This window comes from Scyliorhinus torazame, chromosome 6 (assembly GCF_047496885.1).
Source record: "Scyliorhinus torazame isolate Kashiwa2021f chromosome 6, sScyTor2.1, whole genome shotgun sequence".
NCBI classification, from domain to species: Eukaryota; Metazoa; Chordata; class Chondrichthyes; order Carcharhiniformes; family Scyliorhinidae; genus Scyliorhinus; species Scyliorhinus torazame.
In genome coordinates this window covers 169,662,984-169,676,233 of record NC_092712.1, presented here as the reverse complement: position 1 = coordinate 169,676,233, position 13,250 = coordinate 169,662,984, and the positions used below count along the sequence as shown (strand labels likewise).

General features: G+C 44.1%; 1 protein-coding gene across 4 annotated transcripts in view; it reads right to left on the bottom strand.

Annotated features, from left to right (window-relative positions):
• Positions 1-13,250, bottom strand: part of glcci1a (glucocorticoid induced 1a) — a 336,314-nt gene that overhangs the window by 159,266 nt on the left and 163,798 nt on the right. For 3 of the 4 annotated variants that reach the window (XM_072509094.1, XM_072509093.1, XM_072509091.1), the window contains exon 3: positions 11,818-11,907. The exons of the other annotated variant lie outside the window; for it this stretch is intronic. In XM_072509094.1, coding sequence (XP_072365195.1) covers positions 11,818-11,907 — 90 coding nt within the window. The remainder of the gene's footprint in view (positions 1-11,817; positions 11,908-13,250) is intronic. 4 annotated transcript variants of the gene reach the window in all.

Here is a 13,250-nt window from a genome sequence, read left to right as displayed (position 1 = left end):
GGAAGCCACTGTCGAAGGAACCTTGGTGAGTTTCTGCATTGCATTTTGTAGATGGTGCACACTACTGCCACTGCACGTCAGCAATGGAGGGAGTTGGGTGGCACGGTGACACAGTGGCTAGCACTGCTGCCTACAGCACTGAGGACTCTGGTTTGATCCCAGCCCCGGGTCACTGTCCATGTGAAGTTTACACATTCTCCACGTGTCCGTGTGGGTTTCACCCCCACAACCCAAAGATGTGCAGGTTAGGTGGATTAGCCACACTATATTGCTCCTTAATTGGAAAAAAATAATTGGGTACTCAAAATTTATTTAAAAAAACAAAGCAATGGAGGAAGTGAATAGAGGCAGTGGATAGGCGGCCAACCATGCATCCACAATTTCATCGCCTATTTCAGATCCTGGAGGATTGTCCATCTTAAAACCCATTATTTTTTCAATTGGCATTTTCTTACTTGTACTTCCTATATTAAACCCAATAACTCCCTCCCCGTCCCAACCTTGGCTTATATTTGGTTCCCTTAAACTTCTTCCACCCTGAGAAGCGATACTAGATATTTGTTTCCTTAATTTCCATTATAGTATCACAGTACTGAGTGTAATGGGCTAACATTTGCTGTACCACTGTCTCGTGGCATATTTATAAAACTTCTACTGTCTGCTTTTTTCCAAGTCATTTCAAATCCCTCATGTTTTCTGCATTCTGCCTTGGCAGGAATTGATGAAAGATGAAGATGACAGTAGTAGGTGGAGGAACATTGAAAACAATATGCTTTCGGTTCAGAAATACCAGAAAATGCAGGTTTCACTGAATAGGGGCTGGTTTTGCACAGGGCTAAATCGCTGGCTTTGAAAGCAGACCAAGGCAGGCCAGCAGCACGGTTCAATTCCCGTACCAGCCTCCCCGAAAAGCGCCGGAAAGTGGCGACTAGGGGCTTTTCACAGTAACTTCATTTGAAGCCTACTTGTGACAATAAACAATTTTCATTTCATTTCATTTTTTTTTTTTTTAAATTCATGGTGGAACCCAGTACCTGTATGCCCAAAAGGAAGTAAAGTATTTTCAGCTTGTGATGGGGATACAGTCGACACTGAGCCCCAGCAATGGCCAGATGAATTTCTTCAGCTGTCAAGGAACCCTGTGGCTGTTTCCCCTGCCTCCAAATAAGGCACACTACACAAAATAGGGCAGGGAGTCACTGCCTCACGCACAAAAAAAGTGTATTCACCAAGTCCTTAAGCAGGAAAATGATTTTATTTGAAAAGCAAAGGATAAACCCCTATCTTAACAGTACCAGCATGTCACCAAAGTCCAAAATAACTACAAGGCAGCTCAGGAAGCAGTACAGTCAGGTTCTTTTGAGGACCTGAGCTTTACTGGAGGAAATCCATGCGGAGCCACCTGCAGCTGTTTGCACAGCTGCAGCCTCTCAGGCATAGTCTGGCAAAGACACCAGAAATCCAAGGAAATTCAGGACCAACAGTAGTTAATAATCAGATTAGTGAAAATCAGTTAGTTCGGATTTTCTCCACAATGGATTTTATTTTGGGGTGCTATCTGCAACAGGGAAGGGGGAAACTCTTCCCTTTCAACTTCAACTTTCTCTGTGTAACTCAACTTATGCATAACTGATGGTATTCCCTCTGTGACGAAAATCAAATACTTACCTTCTTTAGTTTGTCGGTTGGAAATTCCAATTCTGTACAAACCTCGGGTCTCTTGTGCATTCGCCAGCCAGGAAGATGCCACCACACATGTGCTGTTCGACTTTTTAGTGCTCTCTAAGCCAGTGTTTTTCAAACTCTTTTTCCGGTGACCCATTTTTACAAAATGGCCGTCTCTCGCGACCCACGCTACATTCATAATAGATGCTCCAGTTACTTTTTAAAATGCCACATTCATTGTTGGCACTCCTGTATTGTTAAATGTAAAAAAATTATACAAAGAAATATATTTTCCATCTTTTGTTGTTATCTGGATATCTAAATAACTTATAATAAAAATCCCAGCACAGATCAGTGAGCGAGACTTTTGATAACAGACCCCTGGTGTTTGAAGGAGGAATGAGGAAATTCTTTGAAACTCGCCTGGATTTAGGGCTGGAGGGGAAGGAAGGAGGCTCACCAGTGATCACAAAGTCAGTCTCACTGAGAGAGCGACTGATCTCAGAAAGTGAGCGGAGACCCCATTTTAAATATGCATCAAATCCCTTATGCACATGGCACAACTTTCAGAGTAATAGAAATTCAACAGACATCAACAAGATTAATTGTAGCAGAAATTCAACCAACACTGACAACGTTGCTAGTAATAAGAATTCAAGGCTAATTGACAACGGTAACTGGCAGACATTAAACATTCAATTCAGAACGTTAACCCTGAAGTCAGTCTCTTTGTGTGATCATTGATTCGGTGCTTCCTAGGAGCTGTTCTTGAACAGTTGCATTTCTCCCCCTGACTGGGATGGATCGAGTTCCAAAATCCATACCCATCGCCCAGAGCAGAGTTCAGAATGGGGCAAATATAAATCAGCTTTGTAAAAACAGACCAATTGAAAAGTGAGGAGATCCCCTCAGGATACACAAGAGTCATCTGCTAAATCCTGTATGTGGGAGTACCCCAGCCAGGAGTTGCTTACTGGGGTACTTTTAGAAACATATTCCAGTCAGCAGTCACTTGGTTTCGGGTGGGAGATGCAGGGCTAGGGGAAAAAAAAAGAGCGTTAAGCACGACTGAAAACTACTCTGTACAGACAGAGTATCTTCAGGAAAGAAATTTAAAGATAATAAATCTTTTTCTTTTGAAAATAAATGAAATGAAAATCGCTTATTGTCACAAGTAGGCTTCAAATGAAGTTACTGTGAAAAGCTCCTAGTCACCACATTCCAGCGCCTGTTCGGGAGGCCGGTACGGGAATTGAATCGCTCTGCTGGACTGCTTTAAAAGCCAGCTATTTAGCCCTGTGCTAAACCAGCCCCTGGTTTTAAACTCTCCAGTTGTCAGTTCTAAGCTGACTAACCTGGCAGATCAGCTACTGCGGAAATTGGAATCGCTGCTGGAGGCTGTGTCGATGGCAGTGACTGTAACAGTGACCCAGGAAGGCAAGAAAGACAATGGCATCAGCCTCATGCAGACAGCACGGTAGCACAGTGGTTAGCACATTTGCTTCACAGCGTCAGGGTTCCAGGTTCGATTCCCGGCTTGGGTCACTATCTGTGCGGAGTCTGCACGTTCTCCCTGTGTCTGCGTGGGTTTCCTCCGGGTGCTCCTGTTTCCTTCCATAAGTCCCGAAAGATGAGCTGTTAGGTAATTTGGACATTCTGAATTCTCCCTCCGTGTACCCGAACAGGCACTGGAATGTGGCGACTAGGGGCTTTTCACAGTAACTTCATTGCAGTGTTAATGTAAGCCTTCTTGTGACAATAAAGATTATCATTATCATCATGTGGTCATACACTGTAGTGCAGCAACAATTTATCCTGGGAGAAAATGGGGAAAAAGGTCTTTGGGGATGGTTTTTGGGGACATTTTGGCGACCCATTTTACATTGTCCCACGACCCACCTTTGGATCACAAGTCCACTTTGAAAACACTGCTCTAGGCTGAAGACCAGACCAGCCTGTACAGAAAGGAAAGAGAAAACAGTGTAACGAGGCAAATCAGATGATCTGAAAGAGAGCGCCATCACAGTGATCCTAGGGAACAGGGCACAGGTGTGAAAGAGAGAGAAAGTCCCAAACCAGGGAGGGGGACAGGGAGAGGTCCAAAAAGGGAAAGGTAATCCCAAGTAAGGGACAAATACATTGGGCAGAAATCCTTTAGTGAAGTTAATACAAAAGAAGGGAGCAGAGTAATACGTTCTGAATTCAAGAGTGAGCTGCAGGATGCAGACTTTAGGCAAATTGGGCCATTGGGGCAAAGTACCCCTTTGGAGCAATGGTCTTCTAGCATTGCCAAAGATACAAAATTGTGCTTGGAAGTGAAGCTCGAGTGAGCTTGGTGATCAAGGGGAAAGGAATCTCGGTGGGTAAGACTAAAACCCTGCGAGGACGGTCATCATTGGAACCGTCCAAGTGGGAGCAACGTTTGGATGAATTCCATGGCAAGATCTTCAAGTGTGGAGACTGGAAACCCGTGTGAGAAGGATAAAATCTCAGTGAGGCCGGTTGACTCACAAACGTTTGGGTGGGTTGTTGAGAAATCCATGTTTGGTCTTATCTGTCATCTACTGTGTAATGTGGTGTGTCTGACCACAGTTTGCCTGTTAATTCACATGTACCTCATATTTAGCCTGAATGTTAAGAGTCTAAGATAGATATTATAAATTGTTTAATCTTTCTGAATTTCAAATTTTATCTATTTTAAACAATACGTCATCGGTCCTCAACTAGATCTCCCCCCACATTCCGGGGCCTGGCCAAGGATCGTAACATCTTCTTTAAAGGTTAAAAAAAAGGAAATGTTGCGGAAAGCTGCACAATAGTATTACAGACCCATCTCTAAATAGTTAAGTTATTTACGGTGTCATACAGGAAAAGAATAATGTGTCACCTACCTTGAAACACATTTAATCATGTGCTTGTTAACTGAATAATATTGTGTGATTTACAAGCTTAAAAGATTTCAAAAACTACCTGTATTTACATAGTGCCTTTAACATAGGAAAGTACTGAAAGGCACTTCCCAGAGGGGTAAGGATTGAAGTCAAAGTATATGGCAAGGTAAGATTTGAACAATTATATAGCAACCACAATGTACTGAGTTAGTCTCGTAAACATTACAGTTCAAAGAAACAGCTGCCAAACTGGCTTCCAAACATCCATTGTAAAGGAAGAGAGGACATGAAACTTAGCACCTATAGCAACTGAAACTAAGCCAGCAAAACATCCAAGGGTCAACAAGCAATTTGACAACCTAAGGATGGCACCTCTAAACAGTAAATACATGGAGCCAGAGCAAGCACAAATCAAATTGGTAAAAATAAAAACACATGCATAACACTCATCTCTTCAGCAAACAAAGGGGGGATTGCAACCCTCCTCACCTGCTGGAAACCAGGCAGTCAGGACAATTAAAACAAAGAAGATTTGCCCTCTGGTTTCCCACCCCGGTTCTGATATTTGCAATTTTAATCTGCACGCAACAAAGACATCCTCCTCACAAAGCCAGTGGAGTCTTTCTTTGAAGGATAGAAATTGGGTCTCGACCCAACTGTTAGTTTATAATTGATCAAAGCAGTAAAGCTCTGCAACTTTCCAAGCAGGCTGAAGCTTGGAGTAGGATCAATAAGATAACAGGCTCCTCCAGGTAAGCTTACTTCACGAGAAAGGTTGTTTCTTTAATTTGTGGAGCGAGGACGATTTGGAGTGCTCCTCCTAGCTCTGAAAGAAAACTGTAGGCCTCCCCTGCATGAACTCCCCCCTTCATCCCCCACACTGCCTCTCAAACTGTTGATCTTTCCGCTCAACCTGGAACAACCCACTGGCCTTCAAGTTCGTAGAATCACAGAATACTACGGTGCATAAGAGCCCTTGGGCCCATTGAGTCTGCACCAACACATGAAAGTCCCTGACCTGGCCACCTAATCCTACTTGCCAGCACTTGACCCATAGCCTTGAATGTTATGACACGCCTTGTACTTATCCAGGTATTTTTAAAGGATGCAAGGCATCCCGCCTCTACCACCCTCCCAGGCAGTGCATTCAAGACCGTCACCACTCTCGGGGTAAACAAGGTTTTCCTCAAATCCCCCTAAACCTCCCACCCCTCACTTTGAACTTGTGCCACTCGTAACTGACCCTTTAAATAAGGGGAACAACTGCTCCCTATCCACCCTGTCCATGTCCCTCCATTATTAATAAATAAGTTAGCAGCTTCGAACCCATTTTCTGGCTCTTTGGGGCAGGTAGCCCAACAGTGGCATATTAATGATGTCCAGCTTTTAAAAATCCCCAGCTGTCATTCCTATATAGACTTGCAAGTTGTTAGACTGCTTTCCCACATAGAATTCCCATCTTCTAAATCTATTGTATTTGAATTCTGCCGACTCAGACCAGGGATTCAGATGATACTACAATCCTTAGTGGTTTTAATTTGGCAGAGCAATTCACTGCAGTTGTAGATCTAGATGTAGCATGGGACGGGCACGGTATTTTAGAACAAACAGTGGAAATCCTTGAAGACAAAGAGGAACTTCCTGCCCTCCTGAGACACAATTGTGTCCTCAGGCACAGACCTTGGCAGGTAGCTGCTGATGGGCTGAATTTGAGCTCCCAAGGATCAGAGGATATGAGAAATTAAAAGATTGAGCTCATCGGGAGTGACATGGTAGGGACCCTTACTCCCTAGGCATGGCAGCAAAGCCATTAGCAAAACTCTTCCCCCTCACATGCATTCTGTGGTTTCCAACTTCCCATGGCGGCTGTTTTGGCTACATAATGCACTTTACAGCATCTCCCATGTCCAGTATCATTTATTTTATTAGGGACTTTTTCCAACAGAATGCCCTGCCAATTTCTTCCATGTTGCAATTTACTATTTGGTAATGCCTGCATATGGACTTAAGGATGTGACCAGCCACTGATGTAGACTACTCATTGCATTTTTATAGAAGGCAGAACACAATATGGAGAGGACAAGGATGAAGCCCTTGCTTTTTGAGGGGCAGGTTCTTGATATACAAGGGTCACACACATTCAGGAGAATAATGAACGGCAAGTGATTTTGATTTAAGTTGTAGGTCACGCTTGTCTACAGGAGTACATTGGGGCTGTATCAGTGTCATTAAGCACACCTGGACTTTTGAAAATCTAATATATTTTGATACTATTTTCTCCATTATTTTAAATGTCCCCTTCAGATGGCTTCTTCTCACACCTGCCCATCCAGCATAATAGGTCGTCAGAAAGCTGCAGGAAAAGGTTAAGTAGAACCCATCTCCATACGTTTGATACGTTGTGGGAATTGCAAGATGAGATCATTTTGAAAACAGGTACTATGTAGTCAACAAACAGTTGGGACATGTTTATAAACCAGCAAACTTCAGACACTGGGATGACATCATAAAAGAGCGAAGCTCAAGAGGCAATAATAATATGAATCCCATGAGTTATAGCCTAGAATAAACTCTCGCAGTCAGGACAGATAGTTTGTTACACTTTGCTTATCAAAGCCTTCCCCGTGAGGATGCTTTAACGGAATCACATCTTTCCATCACTTCCACTAATCAACACGCTAAAATCACTAATGGGTTATATTGCATAGTTCTGCCACACATTAAAAGGGAGACCACCGCTTTGCGGGATTAAAACATTAAACATTGAATATAATGAGAATCAAAGGTTTATTTGAGATTTCCAATTCATAATGGCTTGACATTCATTATTTATAGAACAGCTATCCCTATTCTTTGTACCTTTCTATGATTTAGCTGCAACTGAGCTCCTTCAAAACAATCCAACTAAAAAAGCAATGTGGAACACTAAGACATAGCTTTTTAAGTCAACTACAATGCCATTGGGAAACATGGTCAGATACCATGGAGATAGAAGTTGGGGCTAATTCTGATTTAGTGCAGCAGTAACAATGCTGTCTCCCATCGATCCTTGGGGAATAAGAATGAAACATGGTGCCAAGATGCATGGAAATAGAGCCAAATCATTGTTTGTATCAAACATAAGTCTTTGTTCTTGATGGGACATCTTCTGGCAAAAGTTTTTTAAAAAAAATAATTTCTTATACACATTTTAGCTTACCCCCTCCCCCACCTGATTTTCTCAACTTTTCGCATAAATATAACTGGAATTTCTATTGGCCAAAAAAGACATCCCTACCAACCCATAAACATAGAAAAATGACAGGCAGTGAAATAACAGTTGGCCCATCAAGCCTGTCCACATCCATGATGCCAGAGTATCATGACTAGACATTGTGTACACACCCACAGCCATGTGATTACCCAGGATAGGTAAAAACAGAAAGCAATAAGAAAAAAGGAATTAGAAAAATCCTCACAACCCTGCAAGTAATTGGAACCAGTCCAGGAGATCATAGTGAACATGTGTGCAACTGTTTATCCACTTATATTTTACATACTATCTCTGCCCCAGACAGATGCAGCTTCCTCTTAAAGAGATGCAAAGTCAGCACACACTACACAAACCAGCACCACATTCTAGAAGTCCACTGCTCTCTGTGAAAAGAATTGGCCTGTTCCTACTACACTATTTAATGCCGGTCCCTGATCTTCCCTCTATTACAAACAAAAATAAGCTTTCAATAGACATGCAAATCTAACCCTATCATTATGTTATGTAAACCCTATCAGGTCACCTCTAATTCTACACAGCTCTGAAGTAAATAGATCTAGCTTTTGAAGCCTGAGTATAACTGAGTTTCCTTAAATTAGCAAACATTCACATAGCCCTCCTCTGAGCCTTTTCATAGGCCAACATGCAAGTGAACCAAACCTACTTGCAGCACACCAGATGCAGTCTACAGTCCAACCTGTATAGTTGATTTGTAGTGAATGATTGCATTAACACAACTGTTTGCTTTGGCTATGGTTACTTTGCACTGGTGGTAAACCTTCAGTGATCTGTACAAATTGATACTTAGATGTTTTTCTCTCCCAATAGATTTCCAGATAACAATACTGAAAGAAGTACATTCTGTATTGATCCCAGCTACGTGCAGGACACTGTATTTACCTTGGTTAAATGCCATTTTCCATTGTTTGGCTCACTCCCTTAGCGCATCTAAATTGATTTGCACAGCACAAGACTGTTGTTGTGAAACCATATTTTAAAATCAAGAAATAAGTTTTGAATTTATTGGCTGGAAAGCACAAGTTGAATTATTCAAAAGACCAAAGATTTGAAATCATAATCAAAAATGGCTGCACATTCCCAAAACTATTGAAATGGGGACCACCTGTTTGCAAAGCCACACCAGTGCCAATTGCCTTGAAGGAGCATGAATTTGGGGGAGGGAGGAGGGCGTGATCTAATCAAGTTACATGTGGAATACACTGGCCATGACCATATCTGTTTCTGGGCAATTGGAGAGAGGATCATATGACAAGCCAACCCTTTTGGTGTTCAAGCACCTGGTTTTTCTGTCGATTAGACAAGCAACTGAGAGGTTGAAGGAGCAAGACCATGAATGGGCTCTCTCTCTCCAAACAACCTGCATATTATGAACCCTGTCAGCTGGGTTTGACCATCTATAAGCTGCAGACATAGGGCTGGATTCTCCCGTCCCGCTTGTCGCAAGAATGTCACGGGCGAGATGCCGACAATGGAAAAATCCTCGGCCGGGATTCTCCGGTCGCCGGGAGAATCCCACCCATAGATTTTTAAAAGAACTCAATCCCATAGGTGCTTTCTTCTGACAAAGAACAGATAAATCATCCGTCTACTTGTCCAAACTGCCTCAACGCCGACCCAAAGGACCACCGAGTTCAGTCAGAAAACAGCCAAGTCATCAATAATCGTATACCCTTTTAAATTTACTTTAAATTGCTTAATCTCTCCTACCACACTGTAATCTTGCATTTATTTGATTTTTTTAGACTTGGTTAAGTACAATAAATACTGTTTCTTTTAAATCTCAAGGAAACTGGTTTGTGTCTTTTATAGTCACAGCACGTCAACATTTACTGAATTGGCAGGCATATTCTTTAAATGAAACCTGTTGCAGTCAGCCAAGGAGTGGGAAAAGAGAAGGGAGCTCCCTACCCCTCCTCACCTGAATTTTACACTGTGCTTCTTTATTGTCTTAACACAAACACAAATTTGCAAACTTATTTACCTTACTCCTAGCATCATGGTACAAATAATTAATAAAGGCAGTGAATAGTAGACGGTCTGATAAGGTATATCATTCGTAGCATTCCTCCAAACTAATCCACAACTGCTGACTACAACGTTTTAGCTGCTGAACAGGGAAATTGCTATCGCAGCATATCAAATTCACATAGACGTTCTATCTTGTGATGTAAGCTATGAAAGGTACCTCATCAAATACTTGGTTAAAAATCCAAGTAGACAACTTCAACAAGACTATTTTCATCTTCTAACCTAGTACGTTTGTAAGAAACTATTTTATTTTCCGAAACCTGCATTGAGAATACCTGCTGTCCCCTTCACTTTCCGAGTGATCCTCTGTTAGGATTACGATAATGGATGCAAGGCTAATGGGCGTATAGTTACTTACCTGTCTCTTATTTGTCCTTTTCTTTGAAAGATCAGGGGCGGGATTCCCCATTGCCCGACGCCAATATCGTAATCGGCGATTGGGTGGAGAATCGACTCTGACGCCCAAATCGGGGCCAGCACCAGTCAGCCATGCTCTGCCTCGGAAATGGCATAATGGTGTCACGCGCCGCTGCAATGCATCATCGGCAGGCACTCTCACGATGCTCCGTCCCCGATGGGCCGAGTGCCCGGCGGCGCAGGACACGTGTGGTCTCAGCGGTCGGGAACCTGACGTGGCAGCTGCAGACGGTGTCCAGCGCCGCCATACTCGGCCGGGATCCGTGCCGCTGGGCGGGGGCTTCTGCGAGGGCTGGGGGGGACTGAAGGGGGTGGCCTGTGGGGTCGCAGATGGCTGGTCGGGTTTGCGCACGGCCGGCACCATGTTGTACGGCGCGACCGCTGCAGGTCGTCAGCCATGTGCATGTGCTGCCAGGGACCCGGCCATTCTCAGTGCGGGAGCTTCACCTGACGTCACTGGTAGCCCCTCACCAGTCCCTCACCTGCCAGGCCGCAGAATCGCCGGGCCGGGCGTGAATTGCGCAACGTCACCCCGATGCCGGTCCGCCGATTCTCCGGAGAGTGGAGAATCGGCGCCATTGGCGCCAGCACGGTCGGCTCGACGCGGCCCCCCCTTCCCGGCGATTCTCCGCCCAGGATGGACCGAGTGACCGCAAAAAAAATCCGAGCCCCGCCGGCGCCGTCCATGTGTGGTCTGACCTGGCGGGACCTTGGCATGCATCCTTCCGGAGGCGGCCTGGTGGTGGTGGGGTGGGGGCGTCCGACCCGGGGGTCCTCCACTGTGGCTTGGCCCGCGATCGGGGCCTACCAATCGGCAGGCCAGCCTCTCGGGCTGGGGGCCTCTTTTGCTCCGCACCGACCACTGTAGCCCTACGCCATGTTGCGTCGGGGCCGACGCGGAGAACAAAGCCAACGCGCATGCGCGCAATCACGTTGGTCGCAGTGCGCATTCGCGCCAGTCGCAGCGCGCATGCGCAGACTCGAGGCCCCATTTGACGCCGGTATCAGCAGCTGGAGCAGCGTGGGTCGCTCCAGTGCCATGCTGGCCTACTGCAGGGCTCGGAATAGCTGCTCCTGGGGGGCCTGTTGACGCCATCATGAAACGCGACGGCGTTTACGACGGCATTAACACTTAGCCTCCGTATCAGAGAGTCCTGCCCAGGGTTGGGTTTAACGGTGATACCCATCAAAACCAAATAACCTGGCCACACTTTTCATCTAAACTCACATACAAATTAATCCATTTTCAAAACAAAATGAATTGTTAAGAATGCAAAGTTAGCGAAAAACTACCACAGTAAACCAACCAAGGAATAGATTGCAACTTTAATTGTATTTTCAATTTCACAGAAATCAAATACCTGGAACGCGAGAACAAAACAAGAGTGGATTAAGGAACTGGCCAACAATATATATTTATAGTATATGGAGCCCACTTCAGGGTCTACAGAAACTGTAAATTACACTTTAAGAAATCCCACCCTAAAGATTCACAATCTGACTATTAATTGAATACTGTTTTTGGACTGCTTGCTCATTTACCTCTTTCAGCTGATCAGCACTTCCCCATGAAGCAGAGCGCTGGTGTGTGCTTTTCTTTTCTGTTCCTTCATCTGACCAAAAACTGGGTGTCTGGAAAGTGAGAACAACAGATCCATAGTTTAAAAGGAGTTCTGCTAACAGGTTTTACCACCAGCTGCACAGGGTCCATCAACACTAAGAATTCATGCTGGTAGCAAGGAAAAAATGTCAATGATCTCTGAAAAACCAACAAATTCAAATGGTTTGCTTTGCTCTCATTGCTGGATGATTTTTAGGCTTATATTAAAATGCATGTGGACCGAAGAAGAGTATGCATTACATTTTCCTGAATCACAAACACTCTTCCCCCTTAAAATATTGTTTACTTATATCTTAAGTTCTTGTCAACTTGCTAGCACCCCTCTACAGCCTTGACATTCAAAATCAGTCAAACGGACTACTGAAATGAATAAGGAACCTCATACTGAGCTTGGAAGTTTCAGGAGTTGAGGTGGAATGTAAAGATCCTGACACTTTGGTTAATGTACAAAATATGAATCAAAACAGAAAATCCTTGGAAAGTCAGAACTCACAGGGGAGGGACAGAGATGCAGTAACCTAGCCAGAACCTAAATTGACTTTTTTTAAAAAAGGAATGAAAAGCAACAGGAGGGATAAATCCATTCATGTAGTCACACTACTAACATTGTGATGATTCCTCAGAGCTGGCAGCAGCACAGGCCGGTTTTTCAATTATATCAGTGAAGAATACTGCATAGGCGGCCTGACGTGCTGAATGCCTCTGGAGAATTGAAGTGAGTCTGGGAGTGCGAGAAGCTACGTGCACCAACTTCTTCTCCCTCCCACTCCGTTATCTCTACAAAACACAATGTCAAATCGAGCTATTTCCTGGTTTGTATTTTGTTTTCAAAAGGAGCAGTCATTCTCTGATACGCAAATACCACAGGACCCAAGCTGCCCGCCAGCAATGGAAGTGGGTGAGCATGGAAAAAAAAATCCTTGATGCATAACATTTTGGGATGGGGGGGGGGGGGGGGGGCGGGGTGGAAAGAGGGGAGGTCTTCAAGTCCCCAGAGGAACAATAGGAGGTTGATGGGCAGGAAGGAGGCAGATTAACTGTTACATGCAATCATAGTAGTTCCAAGGATAGGTCTAAAATGTACTGTCCATGGAAATGATCTAAATATGAATCCAATGGTTAAATTAGAGTTGAATTAAGAGTTGAATGCCCAAACCAAAGCTCACTTGCAAGATCCAGTAGGGTGAGCAACACTTTCAACCATCATTCTGCCACAATCTTTCTTTGAAAACAAAGCAAGATAACTAGAACACAAATGGAAAATTTAATTTCCACAAAATTACACGGAATACACAGGCCAGATTCCAAGTACACCTTCTCCCAAGAGAATGTTACAACTCCAAAGACTGTGATT